Source organism: Erinaceus europaeus, chromosome 18 (assembly GCF_950295315.1).
Source record: "Erinaceus europaeus chromosome 18, mEriEur2.1, whole genome shotgun sequence".
NCBI lineage: Eukaryota > Metazoa > Chordata > Mammalia > Eulipotyphla > Erinaceidae > Erinaceus > Erinaceus europaeus.
This window is the reverse complement of record NC_080179.1, coordinates 68,787,768-68,808,423: the sequence shown is the minus strand read 5'-3', so window position 1 is coordinate 68,808,423 and position 20,656 is coordinate 68,787,768. Positions and strand designations below refer to the sequence as shown.

Here is a 20,656-nt window from a genome sequence, read left to right as displayed (position 1 = left end):
CTGGAAACAGACAAAAGCATAAAAGCATCTTAGGACAGAGATAGGACAGAGAGAAATTGAGAGGGGATGAAGACACGGAGAGGAAGAGAAAATAACACCTGTGGGCCGGCTTCACTGCTTGTGAAGCTTTCTCCCCAAAGATGGGGAACGAGGGCTCAAAGCCCCATCCTTGGTGGGTCCTTGCACACAGTACTCTGTGCGCTTAACCGGCTGTGCCACCGCCTAGTCCCCCTCAGGGAGTCCTTCTGTTACATATCCGTACCTGACAGGTTACTCTCTGTTATGGCAAGGATGAGTAATTTATGGTTCCTGGTCTCAAAGAGTTCCTACTAATCAATCAGTCAGACTTACCGTTAAGGAGCCTGGACACCTAAGCTAAATCAGAATAAAAATTATGAAATAGAGAAAGTAATGAATTACACGTATATTCAATATAAGTGCAGTAGCCACTTCTCAGAGGTCTTCTGTGGCTTCCAAGTTTTGAACTCTGTGTGTGCGCTGCCATAAAGTGTTAGCTATGTGTTGTTAGCTCATTTAATCTTCACGGTCCATGAGGTGGGAACTATTACTCACGTTTTAAAAAAGAGGAGACTAAGGGGATGAGTGGTGGTGCCCCCACCCAATTGTGCACATACATGACTTGTGCACAAAGAACCATGTTCAAGACCCTACTCCCTACCTGCAGGCAGGAAGCTTCACAAGTGATAAGCAGTGTTTTAGGTATCTCTCTCTCTCCCTATTTCCCCCATCTCAATTTTTGTCTCTATCCAAATTATTTTTAAATATAAATTTGTGATATGAATTTATACTTTTTAAACTATTTAAATAGATGAATTTTAGTAAGGGGGCTTGGGAGGTAGCATAATGGTTACACAAAAAGACGTTCATGCCTGAGGCACCGAAGGTCACAGGCTCAATGCCTATGACCAATATAGACCAGAACTGAGCAGTGTCCTGGTATAAAAAAAATAGACTAGGATAGGATAGGGTAGGGTAGGGTAGGGAAGGAAATGAAACAAGAAGGATAAAATAACTTACTTGGGGCCTGCAAAACACCTCAGTTGCACAGTGCACCTGCTCTGCTAACCGCACAACCCCAAGCTCGACACCAACTCTCACTGCGTGGGGTAAAAACTAATGACTTTGGTGCACTTGCATCTCTATCTGAAAAAGTCGACCAGGGCGGTGAAGCCTCAGCAAAGACAAATGGAAACGGGGGAGGGAAGGGACTGCATAATACAGTCCAGATATAAATATGGGAGGGGGGCAGGCGGTGGGGCACTGTTAAGCGCCCATTTTACTGTGTGCAAGGGCCAAAGGTCAAGCCCCCGGCCCCCACCTGCAGGAAGGTTTCATGAGTGGTGAGCAATGCTGCAGGTGCTTCTCTGTCGCTCTCTCTCCCTATCTCCTTCTTCCCTCTCAATTTCTCTGTCTATCCAATAATAAATAAATATTTTTAAAAAATAAAAGGAGGGAGTCGGGCGGTAGTGCAGTGGCTTAAGCAAGGACAGGCTTGGTGTGGGGATCCTGGTTGGAGCCCCCCGGGCTCCCCACCTGCAGGGGAGTCGCTTCACAGGTGGTGAGGCAGGTCTGCAGGTGTCTGTCTTTCTCTCCCCCTCTCTGTCTTCCCCTCCTCTCTCCATTTCTCTCTGTCCTATCCAACAACAATGACATCATCAACAATAATAATAACAACAACAATAAAAACCAACAAGGGCAACAAAAGAGAAAACAAATAATTATAAATAAATAAATAAATGGAAATATCAGGGTCTGGAGAGACACCTTTCCATCATGGTTATACAGAAGACTTTCAAGCCTGAGGCTCTGAGGTCCCAGGTTCAATCCCCAGCACCACCATCAGCCAGCGCTGAGCAGTGCTCTGGTGTCTCTCTCTTTCATTTAAAAAAAAAGAAACGAATGTAAAAAAGGAGGAGGAGGAGAAAGAAAAGAAATGAAGTATCCGCATGAGTAACGTGTGGGCTTGCTGCTTTTTTTTTTTTTTTTAAATGCAATTGGGGCCGGGTGGCGGCGCACCTGGTTGAGCGTACATGTTGCCATGCTCAAGGACCCTGGTTCGAGCCCCCGGCCCCCACCTGCAGGGGGAAAAGCTTTGTGAGTGGTGAAGCAGGGCTGCAGGTGTCTCTCTCCCTCTCTGTCTCCCCCTTCCTCTCGATTTTTGACTGTCTCTATCCAATAAATAAATAAAGATAATAATTTTAAAAAAAAATGCAATTGAGTGGTCCGGGAGGTGGCGCAGTGGATAAGGCATCGGACTCTCAAGCCTGACGTCCTGAGTTCAATCCCCGGTAGCACATGTACCAAGGTGATCTCCGGTTCTTTCTCTCTCTGTCCTCCTATCCTTCTCATAAATAAATAAAAGACTTTAAAAAAAAATGCAATTGCTAAATGGATGTGATAAACTTTCACGTGAGGCAAGTGTTACTTACTGAGCCTATAGTCCTGGGCTCCAAAACACTGATTCGTGAAAAGTAAGCAACTGAACAGAAGGCTGTCTTTGAAGACTAACGAGAAAGTCTCGGCGTGGACGAAGCTTATCGAAGGAATCAACGCGTTTACGCGGTTGACCCTGAGTCCACTTCGGACACCCAACGTCTCCAGCCTCCACTTCCCCATCACCCGCCCGGGCCAACGGCAGGAGGCGCGCCAGAGATCCGCTGTGCGCATGCGCATCGTTGGCTCGACGCTCCTTGCCATCCATGTGCTCGGTAGCGACTCCTCTAGTCTGACCCCAGCCAAGGGAGGGGCCGAGGGAGGGGCCCGCCCCGTCCGCGCCGTTGCCGTTGCCGTTGCCGCCGCCATCTTCCCAGCTGGAGGAGTCGGGCTCCGGGGCCGTGGGCAGCGGCGGTGGAGACTGGTACGGCTGGCTGCCTTCCGCCCGCTTTGGTCCCCCCAAGTTGGCCCCTTCTTCGGGCTGTAACTCTCACTATTGTCCCCGTCCCCAAAGCAGCCCTGCCGCTGTCCGCGGCCGCCCCGTCACTCCCGTTTCCAGCCTGTCACTTCCTTGCCCCTCAGCTAGCCGGAAGCTGTGCCTTGGAGCTGCTGCCAGGCGGCTCCGGTGGGTGTTTAGACTCCCTCTCGAGCCTCTGGCTGCCGAGCAGGACCCTCGCTCCCTCGTCCTTGCCCCGCGGGGGTCTCCGTTGGGGTCGGAGTGGTGGGGGCGGGGGACGGAAGCCGAGAGGACCTGGAGGCGCCGGTGTGGTGCGCCCGCGTCTCTGTCCGGCTGTCCGGCGAGGGCGGGGCTCGGGGGTTCCGGGGAAGAGCTGGGCCCCCGCGCGCGGCGCTGCGAGTAACGAGTCGCTGCTGTGTGTGTGTCCGTGTCCGTGTCTGTCTGTGTCCTTCCCCAGCAGTAACCTGACGGGAGAAGGTGCCTCTGCCCCCTGCGCCGTCCGGCTCGGCTAGAAATGGCCAGTGTGAGTAACTCGGCGGCCTAAGAAGCCCCGCGGTGGTGAAGAGGGGGACGTGGGGGCGTCTCAGGGCGCAGATGAACCCGGCGTCGCGTCCTGGCTTCTCCCTCCCTTCCCACTTACCTATCTCCCTCCCTCCTTCCCTCCCTCCCTCCCTCCCTTCCTACCTTCCTTTCTTCCTCCCTCCCTTCCTACCTTCTTCCCTCCCTACCTTCCTCCCTCCCTTCCTTTCTTCCTCCCTTCCTACCTACATAACCTTCCTCCCTCCCTTCTTCCCTCCCTTCCTACCTACTTACCTTTCTTCCTCCTGTGTTTCCTACCTACCTTGCTTCCTCCCTTCCTTTCTTCCTCCTTCCCTTTCTTCCTCCCTACTTATCTTTCTCCCTTCCCTCCTACCTTCTTTCCTCCCTTCCTCCCTCCCTTCCTCCTTCCCTCCCTCCCTTCCTTCCTCTCTCCCTTCCTTCCTCTCTCCCTTCCTTCCTCTCTTCCTTCTCCCTTCTCTCCTCTCTCCCTCCCTTCCTTCCTTCCGACCCTCCTACTCACCTACCTACCTATCAACCTACCACCTCTCTTTAATCTTCGCTGTTCATTCACTTACTTCCTTATTTGCCCCCAGGGTTATCACAGTGATGTCACTGGTACCTGCAGAATGAATCCAGCGCTTCCTGTGGCCTCTTTTCTTTCTTACATTTGATAGGACAGAGAGAAATTGCCCTGGATGGGGAGATAGGGAGAGAGACAGATACCTGCAGCACTGCTTCACTGCTTCTGAAGCTTACACCTGCAGGTGTGTTTGGGGGCAGTGGGGGGGGGGAGGCTTGAACCCTGGCACCAGCGGCCTTGAATATATTTTTAAAAACTTGTCAGGTGGCAGAAGAGCTCACTTGGATATTATTACGCTGCTTTGCCAAGTGTGCAACCCAGGCAAAAGACATGTCAGTTGAGTTTTATTTCCTTTGGTTAACTAAAAGGAATGTGTTGTAACCATCTGGGTACCGGGAAGAACTTTCCAAGTTCTACAGTAGATGACGTTATTCAGTGAATCTTGCTCGGAAACATAAGGCAATATGCAATCAGGTACAAATGCAAAGTACTGGTCTATTAGAAAGCTACACTTAATCTGAGAATTTTTTTAAATAACATTTTTAACGATTTTACTAGTAGTTTACCAACTTGTAGGATTATACTTTCACACCCACCTCCAAAGTTCCTGAGAGCCCCACCATCAGCCGTTACCATACTCAAGCGTTGAATCTGAGTTTTGAAATAATGATTTGGGTTATCTGAGTTTAGGGTGGGGAGAGCAGAAATTATGCTCAAATGAGAACACTGTGTTCAAACATCAAAAAGTTGTTCCACTTAGTGGAGTGTAAAATATGTGAAAAAGATTAAAAGAAATAAACTTGCACTGTAAAGTCAGGAGTAAGTCAGAGAAAGCCTAAAACTCAGTAAGTTGGGTCTTTATGTCAACTGATGACTTTGTCAGAGCTCTGTTAGGAAGATCAACAGTCAAATCAAAGTGATGATGGAACATGATAAATAAATCAAATGATGTGATGAGAAATACGTTTTAAAAGTAGCCTACCAACCTGGTTTTATTCTGGTGTTTATGAGGGTTTCCCAGCCATTAACACAGAATGCTACTATTGTTCTGCCCAGGTAGAGCCACCCCTAGCCATTAACACAGAACGCCACTACTGTTCTGCCCAGCCATTAACACAGAACACTACTACTGTTCTGCCCAGGTAGAGCCACCCTAGCACTCTTCAGAATACACATTTCTCAGCTCTACCTTTATTCCCCTGAATTGATGACATCTACCCTCCTCCCAACACATTTCTTTAAAAGTTAATATGTCCTGCATGAAACATTTCCTATTTCCCCACCTGTGTCATATTTTTTAGGTTTTTCAATATCATTTCATAATACAGTGTTTGTTCTTATACTTTTTTATAGTAAACTAAATATCAGCAAACTTAATGTAAAAGGATGAGAAAGTAAATATTTTAGGTTTAGGAGACCATAGAATCTGTGACTAGTTATCTTCTACCATTATGAACCTGTAATGCACAGACAAATGGCTGTGACTATGCTACAATAAAATGTAACCCAAGGAAAGGAAGCCTCCTACACTGCTGGTGGGAATGTCAATTGGTCCAGCCTCTGTGGAGAACAGTCTGGAGAACTCTCAGAAGGCTAGAAATGGACCTACCCTATGATCCTGCAATTCCTCTCCTGGGGATATATCCTAAGGAACCCAACACATCCATCCAAAAAGATCTGTGTACACATATGTTCTTGGCAGCACAATTTGTAATAGCCAAAACCTGGAAGCAACCCAGGTGTCCCACAACAGGTGAGTGGCTGAGCAAGTTGTGGTCTATATGCATAATGGAATACTACTCAGCTGTAAAAAATGGTGACTTCACCGTTTTCAGCCGATCTTGAATGGACCTTGACAAATTCATGTTAAAGTGAAATAAATCAGAAGCAGAAGGATGAATATGGGATGATCTCACTCTCAGGCAGAAGTTGAAAAACAGGATCAGAAGAGAAAACACAAGTAGAAGCTGAACTGGAATTGGTGTATTGCACCAAAGTAAAAGACAGGTGGATGGGGGGGAGAATACAGGTCCAAAAAAGGATGACAGAAGACCTAGTGAGGGTTGTATTGTTATAAACAGAATAAGACAAAAAGTCTTTTAATCTTCCAGAAAAAAAAAATGTAACCCAACTAAACAGTGGGTTATATTCCATGCCACTTTGGCAACCGCTGCGTTACATAATTTCACCCCAAGTCTAATTAAAGCTTATGTTTGGGAAATGTGCAACAAATGCATATTCACCCATTGTAACTCAGGCTGGGAAATGACCACAGCAAGAGGAAGTTTACCACAAAGACTACTTGTCAAAATGAAAGATAAGGGACATTGCCATGGAAACAGGAGAAAAGGTACCATAGGTGAAACTTAACACTAGCCATAGGAGAAAAACAAGGATTCAGAAGTAAGCAAGCTTCGGTTCTGTGAGGTTTGAAAGTGCCTTATTTTGAGGATAGAAGATTCTGACTAGTCATGTGCCATTCTTCTTGTGGAAAGGCCTCTCTCGGGCACAGACTCCCTGGCATGGCCGCTCTGTCGTACACCAGAAGCGGATGCCTGAGAGAATATGCTCTGAGGCAGCCGGAGAGAGTCCGCTAGGTCTTTTCTCCATGTTCGTAGCTAGAAACGCAACAAGAGATCACCAGGGGAATGTCTGATGGACAAATCCGTTTATTGATCAGAGAGGCAAGGCTTTTAAAGGGTTGCAGAGGGAAGTAGCTTGTTTATCCCATATATGGTTAAAGCAGAAAAGGGGCAGAGAGAGGTAAGGGGTTGGGAAAACTATCAGGTGAGTGATGTAAGGAATGAGGAAGCTAGGCTTTGCTGCGCATGGGTGTAGGGTCCTTGAGTGTCAGGAGCTTCAGGTTTGGTTATCGTCTTATTCAGAAGGGCAAGAACAAAGACGTGAGAAAAGCCTCTAACAGCATCTGTGTGAGCAGGAGAGCAGTTTTGGGAATGAGGAAGTGGGGTTGTCAATGGCTGACAGACAGAGTTGTCCTGAGAGCAGAGAGAAGATGGGTCAGGCATGATAACTTCTGGTATCTTGAATAAGCAGAACATTTGGTTTAAAGACAGGGAAGTAAGCTGTTGTATTGGGAATGCAGAGTCTGACAGGTGAAGCTGAGCCTGAAGGCCGTTCTCTGCCATGCTCAGTCTCTGGTAGAGTGAGGCTGACAGGAAGACCGTGTTCCTCAGGCGCCCAGCTCTCAATGGGAGGTTCCACCACGCTCAACCGCATCCTCACAGTTTCCCTACAGTCTTGCAGGGTTTAGTGTTGTTGCTAAATTGGGTATCTTTTAGATGTTTTTATTTCTACTGCAGCATTCTTGATAGTAACCTTTTTTTTTTTTTTTTGGAAAAGGGATATACACTTAAAGTAATTTAGTACTTTTTCTGATCTGGTCTTGTTTATTTTTAAAAATTAATAGACTTACTTATAACATAGCAGATGCTTGTTTAGTTTTAGAAAATAAACTGCAGTGTGAAAATTCATTAGATCATCTATGTAAGTATATATAACATTTGTATCTAAAACAACTTTAATGGTTTTGTTTTGTCATTCATAGGTGCTCTGTAATAGAGCCAGGCTGGTTTCCTATCTCCCAGGATTTTATTCCTTAGTTAAAAGGGTTGTCATCCCCAAAACCTTTTCAACTGCAGGATCCTCAGGGTCTGATGAGTCTCATGTTGCCACTGCACCACCAGACATATGTAAGTAAAAGCTTCTGTTGCTGTGCTTAAAACTGTCTCAAAAATCTTAAACCCGTGTTTCCTATATGCCTTCTAACACCTTCGTTCCATTAAAAACAAAATTATAATTCTGTCATACATGTGTCATTGGAGAACTACAATATAGGAAGCGAAGAATGAATATTCCTCTTTTTTTTTTTTTAGTTTTCCTCAATTTTCAATTTTCTTGTTTTGTTATTTATTTATATAATGGAAACACTGACAAGACCATAGGATAAGAGGGGTACAACTCCACACAGTTCCCACCACCAGAACTCTGTATCCCATCCCCTCCCCTGATAGCTTTCCTATTCTTTATCCCTCTGGGAGTATGGACCCAGGGGCATTATGGGGTGCAGAAAGTGGAAGGTCTGGCTTCTGTCATTGCTTCTCCACTGAACGTGGGCGTTGACAAGTCAATCCATACTCCCAGATTCTCTCTCTCACTAGTGGGGTAGAGCTCTGAGGAAGCAGAGCCCCAGGACACATTGGTGGGGTTTTCTGTCCAGGGAAGTCCAGTTGGCATCATGGTAGCATCTGGAACCTACTGGCTGAAAAAGAGTTAACATATAAAGCCATACAAATTGTTGAGTAAACAGGAACCTAAAGGCTAGAATATTGCAGATGAAGATTTGGGGTCTCCGTTTTGGAAATAGCTATTAGGTCTATTTTAGTTATATTCCAAAGGGTCCATGACTTTATTAGTTTTTGCCTGAGCCTGACATCTGTTATGCAGCTGAATCAAGTAATCATCTGGGGAGATGGTGTCATGGCTGGAAAAAGGGCTGGATCAGGGAAGAGAGTAGTTCCCAAATACGGGAAAAGTGTATAAATATTGTTGACTGTAAACCCCATTGATTTTATCTGGGACCATATTCAGCTTAGGAGCCTATGTGACCTCTTACATCACTGTAGGTCCAAACTCGCATTCTGTGGTCATGAGTAGTAACATTCCGAGTTGACCAATTTCAGGACCCATCTTCTTCAAGTGGTAGACAAAGTATGTTATCCAACTCCCCTTCAGAGGATGGAACATTCTCTACCATTGTTGATCCACACTGAGGGCAAGGTCTGTGGGGGCCCCCAAAGGTTCCATTGTGTTGTTCCTAATGTGGAGATGACCAGTAATAATGGAAAGAGGGATTTATTTGAGGTCTAGGCCCATCATGTCTGTGTGGGAATCTCAGGACTCCCTGACTAGGGCCCCAGCTGATGGGATGGCCTGATAGTAAAGAGTCATCATTAAAGTATGCCAGTCTCTTGCCCTTATTCAGCTTTTGTCGTCCTTACTTTGAATATTCCTTTTTTTTTTTTTTAAGAATTTGTTTATTTATTCATGAGAAAGATAGGCAGAGAGGGTTGGGCAGTGGCGCAGTGGGTTAAGCACACGTGGCGCAAAGCGCAGGGACCGGCATAAGGATCCCGGTTCGAGCCCCCGGCTCCCCACCTGCAGGGGAGTCGCTTCATGGGCGGTGAAGCAGGTCTGCAGGTGTCTATCTTTCTCTCCCCCTCTCTCTGTCTTCCCCTCCTCTCTCCATTTCTCTCTGTCCTATCCAACAACAAAGCAACGTCAACAATGGCAATAAAAACCGCAACGATGCTGCAACAACTAGGGCAACAAAAAGGGGGAAAAATGGCCTCCATGAGCGGTGGATTCATGGTGCAGGCACCGAGCCCAGCAATAACCCTGGAGGAAAAAGAAAAAAAAAAAAAAAAAAAGATAGGCAGAGAGAGAAAGAGCCAGACACCACTCTGGCACATGTGCTGCCGGGGATTGAACTCAGGACCTTGTGGCTGAGAGTCCAATGCTTTATCTACTGCGCCACCTCAAAGTTTATTATAGCCCTCATAAATAACAGATGAGAATGAATGAATGAATCAAGAGATACAGCATTGACCAAGGCTGCAAAGTGCGTGAGTATATCACCATACCTACAGAGAAGAAAACAGTAGAGGAATTGGGCCTGACCTTGGGAGACGAGGGGGTTAGGTGACCCACCTCTGCTTTCTCTGTTGCAGAACCACACGATTCATCAGACTTGCCCTTGGCCTGTGTGAAAAGACCCTGCAATATTAGTGAGCCCTCCTAGCACTGCTCCCAGGCTTATCAGAGCACCACCCTTGACTTAACTTCACTTTACTTGGAATGGGAACCTGTTGGGGACTAGAATGTGTCTAGTGTGCTTAGACCACGGGCTTCCGCCACACTGGCCTCTCAGTCCTCATGTCCAGAGCTCTGACCCAAACTTTTCTGTTCATAATGAGTTTTACTCCCCACTTCTTTTGCCCAGTTAACTCCTGGGACAACTTCCGTCTCAAATCCTACTTCCTTTTTTTTTATTTATTAAATAAAGGCAGAGAGAAATTGAGAGGGGAGGGGGAGATAGAGAGGGAGAGGCAGAGACAGAGAGACACTTGCAGCCCTGCTTCGCCACTTGTGAAGCTTTCCCCTGCAGGTGGGGACTGGCGGCTTCAACCTGGGTCCTTGTGCACTGTGATGAATATTCCTTTTTAAAGCATTTCCTTCGACTTTAGGTTTTCTGTGTTTTTAAACACTCATGGTCCTTCATGAAACAAATTTTCTTTTGATCCTTTGTTACTACTATTTTCACCATTCTTCCCGGAATCCTGTAAATGGAATTGAGACTTTCTGCATGTTAGTGTTAATCAAATCAGTAACTTACTATATGCAAAACCTGCTTCTAATCCATTTTACTTATCACTATCTTTAATCATCGTGATATACTTATGTTGCTTCCTTAATAAACCTTAATTTCTTACTTTCAGTAACAGTGCTCATATTATTCAGAAGCTGTGAATCCTTGTTCAACAACTAAAAAGTTAAATTATGTGACAAAATATGTTTGAGAAATAACATTCCTATCTTGAAGGTTTCTAATGTGCACTGAAATTTGAAAGGTATCCTCTTGGAAACTTGACCTAATGTATTCCTAAGGTACTGCACATAAATACAAGGAATTAAAGTAAATGCCATCTATTCTGTTCTCTGACGTAGTATTTATTTTTTACTGTAGTATGTCCTGGGTTTCATTCAGTATAGTGAATGTACATAAAGACTTGCTGTATGTCTTAATGATTATCCAGCATTGTGTTGTCGGGCATATAATAAAATATTAGATCAGTTCCGTAATAATGGATTTGCCTGTGAGCTGACAACTGGTAGCTTTGATTATTTATTTTGGAGCTGAGATGGAACTAATGTATTCTCAGAGGTAATGTCAAAGGACTTTCATTTAGGTGATAAATACTGATGATAAGATGAACTTTTTTCTTTAGTCTACCAGTACATTTGACTGTTAAGAAAGTGATTTTATTTATTTATTTATTTTCCTCTTTAGGCTCTCGAACAGTTTGGCCTGACGAAACTATGGGGCCATTTGGTCCTCAAGATCAGAGATTCCAGCTCCCTGGAAACATAGGTTTTGATTGTCACCTCAATGGGACCTCAGCACAGAAGAAAAGCCAGGTTCATAAAACTTTACCTGATGTGCTAGCAGAACCTTTGTCAAGTGAAAGGCACGAGTTTGTGATGGCACAATATGTGAATGAATTTCAGGTAAATTACTACTATCATTTCTTCTGCTTTTCCTGTTATTAATGCTATTATACTACTTTTCACTTAATCTGAGCTTCTTACTCTTGAAAAGGTTACAGAGAATCGATTTAATTTCAGCATTATGCAAAAAGCAACAAACATGTAAAATATACATATTGCTTAAGTTTAAACTGGCTTCTTTAGTAATTACATTGTTCTTCAAAAGTATGTGTGTAATCGCAATAATGCCTATTTCAAATGTAAGTCATTTAGCAATTGAGTTGTCAGGGATGCCATGACATATTTGTGGATAGAAAAACAAAAGTAAGTCATGACTTCTCTGACAACCCAATATTAGTATACCGGAATCTTGTCTTCCCTGTTTTTTCTGTTTTATACATGATACTGCAATTTGTATACAAGCCCAGTTCTGATGAATTTTATATTTCTTTAGAGAGCCATTTAAAATAGTAAACCTTTGAGGTCTCTCAGATTTTTCAGATATGTTAAACTTAAGTGGATGGCCTATTCATGTGTTATTTTAAAAAATAATCTCTGAGAGTTTTGTTAAATGAGTGTTTAAAACTGTTACTGCATAATAAACTCAGTAAAAGTGTGTTGAATCATTGCCCACTCAATTGAGAAGTTACTTAAGTTCTGCCAAGGCCCTAGTCTTTATCCCTACTCACTTTTCTACATGTTTTTAGGCTGACTTTGGTCAAAGCCACAATATTGGGTTGTCAGAAAAGTCATGATGCATTTTTTTTGCAGAGGAAAACAATTTTAAAAAGTATGGCATGGCTTTTCCAACAACAACCCAGTGTTAAGAGCAGCAATGTACATCTAGCCTTGGGACACATAGATGGTCTCCCCTGACGCATAATCCCTTTTAAGTCTTAGTGACTCCTACTCTGCCTACCAGTTACAGGATATAATTCCCGACTTGCTATTTCTGCTTCCACATTTCTGTCAGCTGAACATGTTTATCTGGCTATCTCACAGATTCCTAGACTTTTCATGTCTAGTACTGATTAGTCCTAAACCTGTTCTTAACAGCCCTATGATCAGTTACATAAATGACTTAACCATCTTCCCACTGTTCCAAGAAAAAAATTAAAGTACCACCATCAGTTCTCTCTCTCCAAATTGTGACAAAGTTGCAGTGCTTCCATTTCTGAAATAGCTCTTAAAATATGTGTATCCTTTCAACTCTTACTGTCAGAATTCAAAACCTCTTTATTTTGCCTGGATTCTTGGAGACATTGTGCATAAGGAACTATGAAGATAGAGTAAATGCCAGTTCAAAGATTAGCTTTGCTATTTACTTATTTTTGTGACCTTGAAAAACTGGCCTTTCTGAGCCTCTACATGTAAAACAGAGTTGACATAACCCCTAACCTACAAAGTTTCTGTGAGGATTAGATGTGGAAATGCATATGGAACACTTCTGTACACTTAGGTGATCACTAAATACTGGCTATTAATGGTTGCTACTTTCCTGTCATCTGCTTCTTTTTCTTACCATACAACAAGCATTAGATTTTTTTTGTTTGTTTCTTTTGTTTTGTTTTTAATAATCAGAGCACTGTTCAGCTCTGACTGTGCTGGTGCCTGGAACCGAACATGGGTCCTATAAGCCTCTGGATGAAGGTCTGTCACATAATCTGCTTTCTCTGCAGGGCATCAGATTTTAAGGTGTATTTATGTACTTAAGAGAGTAAGAAATGAAAGTATGGGGGGGCTCAGGAGGTAGCTTAGCGGGTGGCGCAAAGCGCAAGGACAGGTGTAAGGTTCCCAGTTCGAGCCCCGGCTCCCCACCTGCAGGGGGGTCGCTTCATAGGCAGTGAGGCAGGTCTGCAGGTGTCTGTCTTTCTTTCCCCCTCTCTCTGTCTTCCCTTCCTCTCCAACAACAACATCAGTGGCAACAATAACAGTAACAACAACAAGGGCAACAAAAACGGGAAGAAATGGCCTCCAGGAGCAGTGGATTCGAAGTGCAGGCACCGAGCCCCAGCAAATAACCCTGGAGGCAAACAAACAAACAAAAAGAAATGAAAGTACTACTTCCTCATGTACAGTGCTAGCGATCAAACCCCGGAGATGATGTGCTAGATAGAGGACTATGCTCCACCCAGGTGCACGCACTGACTCCGTACCTGCTGTTCCTCGCTGCTTACAGGCTAATGGACATTGTATTGATTTCCTTCCTGCATTCAGGGCCTCTCATCATGGCCACCGTTCATTGTGGTAGAAATACACTAAGAGGTTGAGACCCCCCGGTACAGGAGCTTTCCCCAGCGCTTTGGCATCATCCATGTGGTGCCAGAGCTTGAACTTGGGCTCTGCCCCTGGCCAGGTGCATGCCGCAGCTGATGAGTTCTCTCTCTGACCCTGAAGTCAACATTTCTGAACATAGCATCGATGTATTTCCCTACAGTTTAGATGTTTCATTTTCCTCCTTAACTCCTAGTCTTATTTCCATTTACTCTTTGCCTGTCAAAAGCATATGTTTAATTAACAAGTAATTCATCTGTGATGGTTTCAACTTTCTCCAACACAGTCAATTTCTTCATTCTTCGTAACTACAGCAGTCTTCATATTTGATTGCATATGTTTTCTTAAAGACTTACTTATTTCTGAGAGAGAGCTTGAGCACCACTCTGGCACACGCAATGCCTGTGAGTCCAAGGCTTTATCCATTGCCCCATTTCCTGGGTCATTTGTTGGTTTTCTGTTAGTGTCCTGTGCCCTCTGAGCGAAGACTGTGTTTTTACCATCATAGTGATGTATATAGTAGGTGCCCAGTAAATGTCAGTTGAATAAAAACCTCTAGATTCTTCTTTAGAACAAGACATATATTAGTAGTTTAGTTTTTATACCCATTTGAGAGATTACAGAACAAAGGAAAAGGGATATTTAGATCTCAAACTATCAGAAGCGGTAACATTGTATAAAAGCTATTCATTTTAGTTCCCTACGGAGCTCCTAGAACACCAGTTTATTTTCACATTCATCATAAAGAAAAAGTCTGAGTATATAAGTAAGCATTATTAACTCATTCCCGTTGAATTAGGTTTATTTTGAAAACTTTGAGGACAAGTTTCTAACATTAAAATGATTGAACTCCAGATTTTGTTTACTTGTACGTCTTATTCCTCTTAGAGTAATGGTGTACCTGTTGAACAAGAAATTAACAGTGCAGAAACTTACTTTGAAAGTGCCAAAGTAGAGTGTGCAATCCAAACATGTCCAGAATTGCTACGAAGAGGTACATTGTACTTTTACACTAATGTGTAGTAGATGTCATTGGATTGTTAACGTGTTCACTATTGTATTCCATCAGAATTGTAATTCCCTGTGACATATTGTCTTACTATGGGTGTCTGGAAGTATTACATGGCCCAGATAAAAATTTTCAATCATCCCCTGTCATCATACCACTATAGCGGAACAGTCAGTCTTTCAATCATCTCCTTTTAAACACTTATCGGGGGCCAGAGAGATTGTTCCCTGCATAGGATGCGTTCCTTGCCGTGTGGGTGGCCCAGGCACGAGCCCTAGTACCAAATGTGACGGACGTGTCATGGCACTGGGGATTGCTCTGGTGCTAACTTGTCTCTTCCTCTCTTTCTCTTTTGGTCTCTACATCTGAATACAAAATCAGACCTGGAGCAAACCCTGGCTTCAAAATTAGGTTTACTTATGTATTTATTTTTCTGTGAGGTAGTGACAGAGAACAGAAGACTGTTCAGCTTTGTTGAACAGATAAGAGTTGCCCTCTGTCCCCGGACCCTAGAATTTTTAATAGCTTAAACCAGTGTGAGTTTATATAGCAGCAGTTATATAAACTAATGGAACTGAGAAATGTCTGCGTAATTTTTATTTAGTAAGGAGACCAGTAACAGAAACTCAACTTTGATTTGTTGGAAGTAATATCTCAGTTCATCCAGCAAGCGCAGAGGTAAATCAAAACTAAGTTCATTTCTTCCTCTTCAAAAATAATAGGCTTTTATAACCTAGCTCAAAATCACTCTGGTTTCTGAACAGTATCTTTATGTGTGGTTTCTTTTATAAAAAAATCAAATTATTTCTGCCTGAATTTTTCTTTATTTCATTTATAGATTTTGAATCACTATTTCCAGAGGTAACAGCCAACAAACTTACGATCCTGACTGTAACACAGAAAACTGAAAATGATATGACTGCTTGGAGTGAGGGGGTAGAAAACGAAAGAGAACTGCTCTTAGAGAAGGTAATTTTTAATTTCTGACAGTTTCATCTTACTTCAATACCAATAAATCAGTGTTTTATACCAGTTGAGTAGTCTTTAGCCTTTATTTTCTGTTAGTATCTTGCAGTACATCTTGACTGAAAATAAAAACCACACTTTTTAGTGTCTTTGAAAATCCTTTGTTACTTACTTAATTTTTTTTTAATTATGTGTTTCAGGAAATGTTGGAAATAATAGTAGCAAGCAAATATCTGAATCTCCGCCTTCTCCAGTACCTCACCCCACAAATCCCAACTGCTTTGCCAGTTTAGAACTCTTGCTGTGACCTCAGTTTTTTTTTAATTTTTTTATTTATATAAAGGAAACATTGACAAAACCATAGGATAAGAGGGGTACAATCCACACAATCCCCACCACCAGAACTCCGTATCCCATCCCCTCCCCTGATAGCTTTCCTATTCTTTATCCTTCTGGGAGTATGGACCCAAGGTCATTGTGGGATGCAGAAGGTGGGAGGTCTGGCTTCTGTAATTGCTTCCCCGCTGAACATGGGTGTTGACTGGTCGATCCATACTCCCAGCCTGTCTCTCTCTTTCCCTAGTGGGGAAGGGCTCTGAGGAAGCAGAGCTCTAGGACACATTGGTGAGATTGTCTGTCCAAGGAAGTCTGGTTGGCATCTTGCTGGCATCTGGAACCTGGAGGTTGAAAAGAGAGTTAACATATAAAGCCAAACAAATTGTTGACCTATCATGGACCTAAAGGCTGGAATAGTGCAGATGAAGGCTTGGGGGGGGGGGGGGCGGGGACCCGGTTTTGTTCATAGCTAGTAGGCATATTTTAGTTACATTCCAAAGGGTCTGTGGTTATGCTGTTTTTTTTTTTTTTTTGTCTGAGCCTGAAATCTCATATGCACGTTGATCCTAATTTTTATCTGGGAAGATGATGTCATGGCTGGCAGAAGGACCAGAAAGTTGGATCAGGGAAGAGAGTAGCTCCCAAATATGGGAAAGGTGTATAAATATTGTTGACTGTAAACCCCATCAATTTGATGTGGTCTGGGGCCCATATTCAGCTTAGGAGCCTATGTGACCTCTGCATCCCTGTAGATCTGAGCTCACATTCTGTGGTCATGAGTAGGAACGTTCTAATATCAGGACCCATCTTCCTCAGGTGTAGCATAGAGTATGTTGTCCAGCCTCCCTTCAGAGGATGGAATATTCTCTACCATTGTTGATCCAAGTTGAGGGCAAGGTCCTATGAGGGCCCCACAAAGGAGTCTATTGTGTTGTTCCTGATAAAAATGACCGGTAACAATGAAGAGGGGTTTATTCGAGGTCTAGGCCCACCGGTGACCTCAGTTCTATGACAGCATCACTTTGCTTGGGCTCCACTTCTTTGCCAGAAAACACAGCTGCAGCAAGTAGGAAAATCACCTCCTTTGTTTTCCTTCTTAGTGACCAATCTTATATGACAGTTTTTTGAGTTTTACAGTCAGGGCTAGGAAGATAGCATGATAGTTATGCAAAACGACTTTCAGACCTGAAGCTCTAAAGTCCCAAGGAAAGAGGAAAAATTTTTAAAGTAGCTAATTCCTTATTTTTAAATATTTATCATCTGTCCCCTTTTTTAAAAAAACATTTTAATGTGATCATAATAATTGTTACTGTCCTTTTTATACTGCTTACCTACTGGTAAAATAAGTAGATAAATAAATAAAGGATAATAAGGCCAAAATTTTGAATAAGTGATATGTTCAGGTGATATGTAATGATTATACACTATACAGTTGGCATGAGGTAGTGAAAACTTAGCATCCTATCCAGCCCTGAACTTCATCTATCCATTATTCTTTTTTTAGTGTGCCTTTGCAGAAATATTTTATAATTATAAGTAGATAGAGATCTTTCTAAAGAGCATACAGACAAGTGTTTGCTTTTTAAAGCCTTTCATTCAAAGTAATGACCCTTAAGTTTTTTTTTCTTTTCTTTTCTTTTTTTTTCTAACACTGGGCCTCATATGCACAATTCCACCACTCCCAGACCAATTGTTTTCATTCTGATTACTGTAGGTAGGTAGGTAGGTAGGTAGGTAGACAGACAGACAGACAGACCCTTGCACTTGGTAAGTGCTCTACCAGACAAATTATCTCTGGGCCCAATGTTTTGGGCTTTTTTTTGTTGTTTTGTTTTGACCATGTGAGATACAAAGCAACCACTATACAGTTCTTAATACATTAAACTAATTGCATGTAACTGATTACAAATAATTCCTAAGGTAACTAATTAATGAGAAAAAATTTAAATTCAGACTTTTTAAAAGAAAGTATTTAGGTGGACTATTATTAATCTTTTGAACTAGTGGAGATAATGACTTTGAATTTTGAATCCTTTTAATATGTTTTTTAATTTGACTGAGTTCTCAATCTGATGGAGAAGATGTATTGGAAAGGGGGGTCTGTTGTGATGCTATCTTGAACATCCTTGTTCCTCTTTCTCTCCAGTTCATCAGTGGTGCTAAGGAAATCTGCTACGCTCTTCGAGCTGAAGGCTATTGGGCTGACTTCATTGATCCATCATCTGGTTTGGCAGTAAGTAATTACATGAAAGCCACATTACATAATGCATAATAGATCATTTTTATTATAAATTGCTAATAATTATGACCTTGACTTTTTAAAAATTATTTAAGAGTTTAGAAATCCTCACAGTTTTACCCAGAGGACCACTATTAATCCACTACATATAACTTAGACCTCTACTGCTCACCGTTCAGTTTCCTTATCATTTTAATTGCATTTATTAAAAAATAATGGGAATAGTTATTTTGTGCCATCCTCTCTAAATCAGTCTTGTTTGATTCATGCTGAAATTAGTGTGTTTATTCTGTTATTTGAAAATTAGCAATCAGTACCATGAAAGAAGATAGTTATTTTTAGAGTAGATGATTTAAAAAGAATGTTTAAAATGACTTTCTCCCTTTCTGTCTCTCTCTCTCTTTTAATTTATTATTTAATGAGAAAGGTAAAGAGACAGTCATCAGGGTCATCAGCTCTGGCTTATAATGGGACTGGTTATTGAACCTGGGACCACAAAACCCCGGACATGACAATCTTTTGCATAACCATTATGCTATCTTCCCAGCCCTTTTTATTTTATTTCATTTATTTTAATAAGAAAACTACTTTTTTTCCAAAAATAAATCACACATTTGGTTATGGTCATAAGCTTTTGTGATAATAAATACATATTTCTAAGAGATTTCTGAGAAACTATAATAGTAATCCTTTTAACTGTCTTTAGTAAACGTTATTGGAAATTCTAGATACACTATAATTTATCTCATTTTCTTTTTTCTTACCTGTTTCCTGTTCTATTCCTTGTCTGAGTGTCATTTTTAAGTATATGTTTATTATTAAATGATAATGATGATACTACATTATCATGCATAAAAGTGTTTGAATCTCATATATAATCTCCCCTCCTTTCTCATTCTCTTTTTTTGTAAATAAATAAGTCTTTTAAAGAGGAAGTCATTTTTTTTAACTTAAGATATATCATCCAGTTAAAAAAGTAGTCTTTTTTTATTCTTAAAATAGAAATATGCTCTTCTTAAAATAAAAAATATATTACCAACTAAAAGGAAAAACTCCACTCTTGTCTTTTATTTCCTTATCTTGAAAACTGTTAAGAAGATCCATAAATTGCTGTCGATGGTTTAGTTCATTTTTAAAATCTCTATAATGTCATGCATTTGGATCTAACAAGAAACTTGCTAGATCATTTATTTCACATACTCAGAATTCAAGGGAAAAGGAGATGGTTTGGGGACATGCTGTATGTGTCCTTTTTGTTATGTATATTTATAGGCATAAAATTTTCTTTCTTAGTAATAAAAATATGACTTTATTTTTGTGTGTATTTCCTCTAGTTTTTTGGACCATATACGAGCAACACTCTTTTTGAGACAGATGAACGCTATCGACATTTAGGATTCTCTATTGATGATCTTGGCTGCTGTAAAGTAATTCGACATAGTCTGTGGGGCACCCATGTGTTTGTAGGAAGTATCTTCACTAATGCAACACCAGATACTCGTATTATGAAGAAATTGAGTGGAAATTAGCAGTAATTCCAATTCATTTGCTTGTGCTATGTGTACATAACATTTGGGTTGATCTATAAAAACTATCAAAGTTTTAAAAATTTACTTATTCTAGATATTTATTTCAACATTTATGCATCTACACCTTTGGCGATGGCTGTGTAATGTTCGGATCTCAAATAGTCATATCATTGAATACATGTTGAAGGCACACGTCCTGCAGAATGTGGTGATAGACATGTAATGAGGATATTGTTTCAGATTGTTTCTTTCTCCTTTTTCTTGGGAAAACTACTTTTTTTCCAAAAATAAATCACACATTTGGTTATGGTCATATGCTTTTGTGATAGTATATATTTCTAAGAGATTTCTGAGAAACTATAATAGTAATCCTTTTAACTGTCTTTAATAAACGTACTTGACAATTCCAGATGCACTATAATTTATCTCATTCTCTTTTTTTCTTACCTGTTTCCTGTTCTATTCCTTGTCTGAGTGTCATTTTTATGTTTATTATTAAATGATAATGATGATACTACATCATCATGTATAGAAGTGTATGAATCTCATTTATACTAAAAAATAATTCTTAATTCCTAGGGTGAAACAGATAAATGTAGTTTTTTCTTAGACAAAATTGTGCCTTAGCTACTAAATCATATTTCTCTGATTTAGCAATAAATGAAGGTTCCGGTGCTTTATAGAAATACCTCATTTATGACAAAAACTTGTTTATTTGTCTGTCATCACTGGGACTTCATTGTTCTAGTAGGTTTTTTGTTTTTGAGAGAGAGAGAGACTAGAGCACCTAAGCTTACTTGCTCCGTGATGTTGACCAGACTCAAACCTGGATTGCTTTGTTGTAAACCAAATGCACTTTACCCGCTGCTCTACCGTGCAAACTCCCCCCCCCCCCCCATAGTTTTTACCTTCTTAGTGCTTCTGAACTGGTGTGGTTTTGTCTCATCATCAGTATCAAGAAGTTCATTCATTGATTAAAATCACCAAA

General features: G+C 41.5%; 1 protein-coding gene across 4 annotated transcripts; it reads left to right on the top strand.

Annotated features, from left to right (window-relative positions):
• Positions 1–2,671: 2,671 nt before the first annotated feature.
• MMADHC (metabolism of cobalamin associated D) lies at positions 2,672–20,089 on the top strand. Of its 4 annotated transcripts, none has more exons than XM_060178107.1 (8): positions 2,801–2,878; positions 3,369–3,434; positions 7,597–7,741; positions 11,119–11,336; positions 14,478–14,583; positions 15,437–15,567; positions 18,047–18,133; positions 19,474–20,089. In XM_060178107.1, exons 2-8 carry the CDS (start codon positions 3,426–3,428, stop codon positions 19,666–19,668), a joined length of 891 nt encoding a protein of 296 aa, XP_060034090.1. In that variant the 5' UTR covers positions 2,801–2,878; positions 3,369–3,425; the 3' UTR covers positions 19,669–20,089. The 4 variants fall into 4 exon arrangements, with proteins under 4 accessions (XP_060034089.1, XP_060034090.1, XP_060034091.1 ...); XM_060178108.1 differs by lacking the exon at positions 2,801–2,878 and adding an exon at positions 4,045–4,215 and having other exon boundaries at positions 3,228–3,434; XM_060178106.1 differs by lacking the exon at positions 3,369–3,434 and having other exon boundaries at positions 2,672–2,878.
• Positions 20,090–20,656: the final 567 nt, after the last annotated feature.

What these genes read in the sequence shown, in the direction of transcription:
- MMADHC (XM_060178106.1), top strand. Translation starts at nt 2,687, where the DNA reads ATGCGCATCGTTGGCTCGACGCTCCTTGCCATCCATGTGCTCGGTAGC. An exon ending in AATATGTGAATGAATTTCAG is followed by an intron (nt 11,337 to 14,477) that starts GTAAATTACTAC and finishes TATTCCTCTTAG; the next exon opens with AGTAATGGTGTACCTGTTGA. An exon ending in GAGAACTGCTCTTAGAGAAG is followed by an intron (nt 15,568 to 18,046) that starts GTAATTTTTAAT and finishes CTTTCTCTCCAG; the next exon opens with TTCATCAGTGGTGCTAAGGA.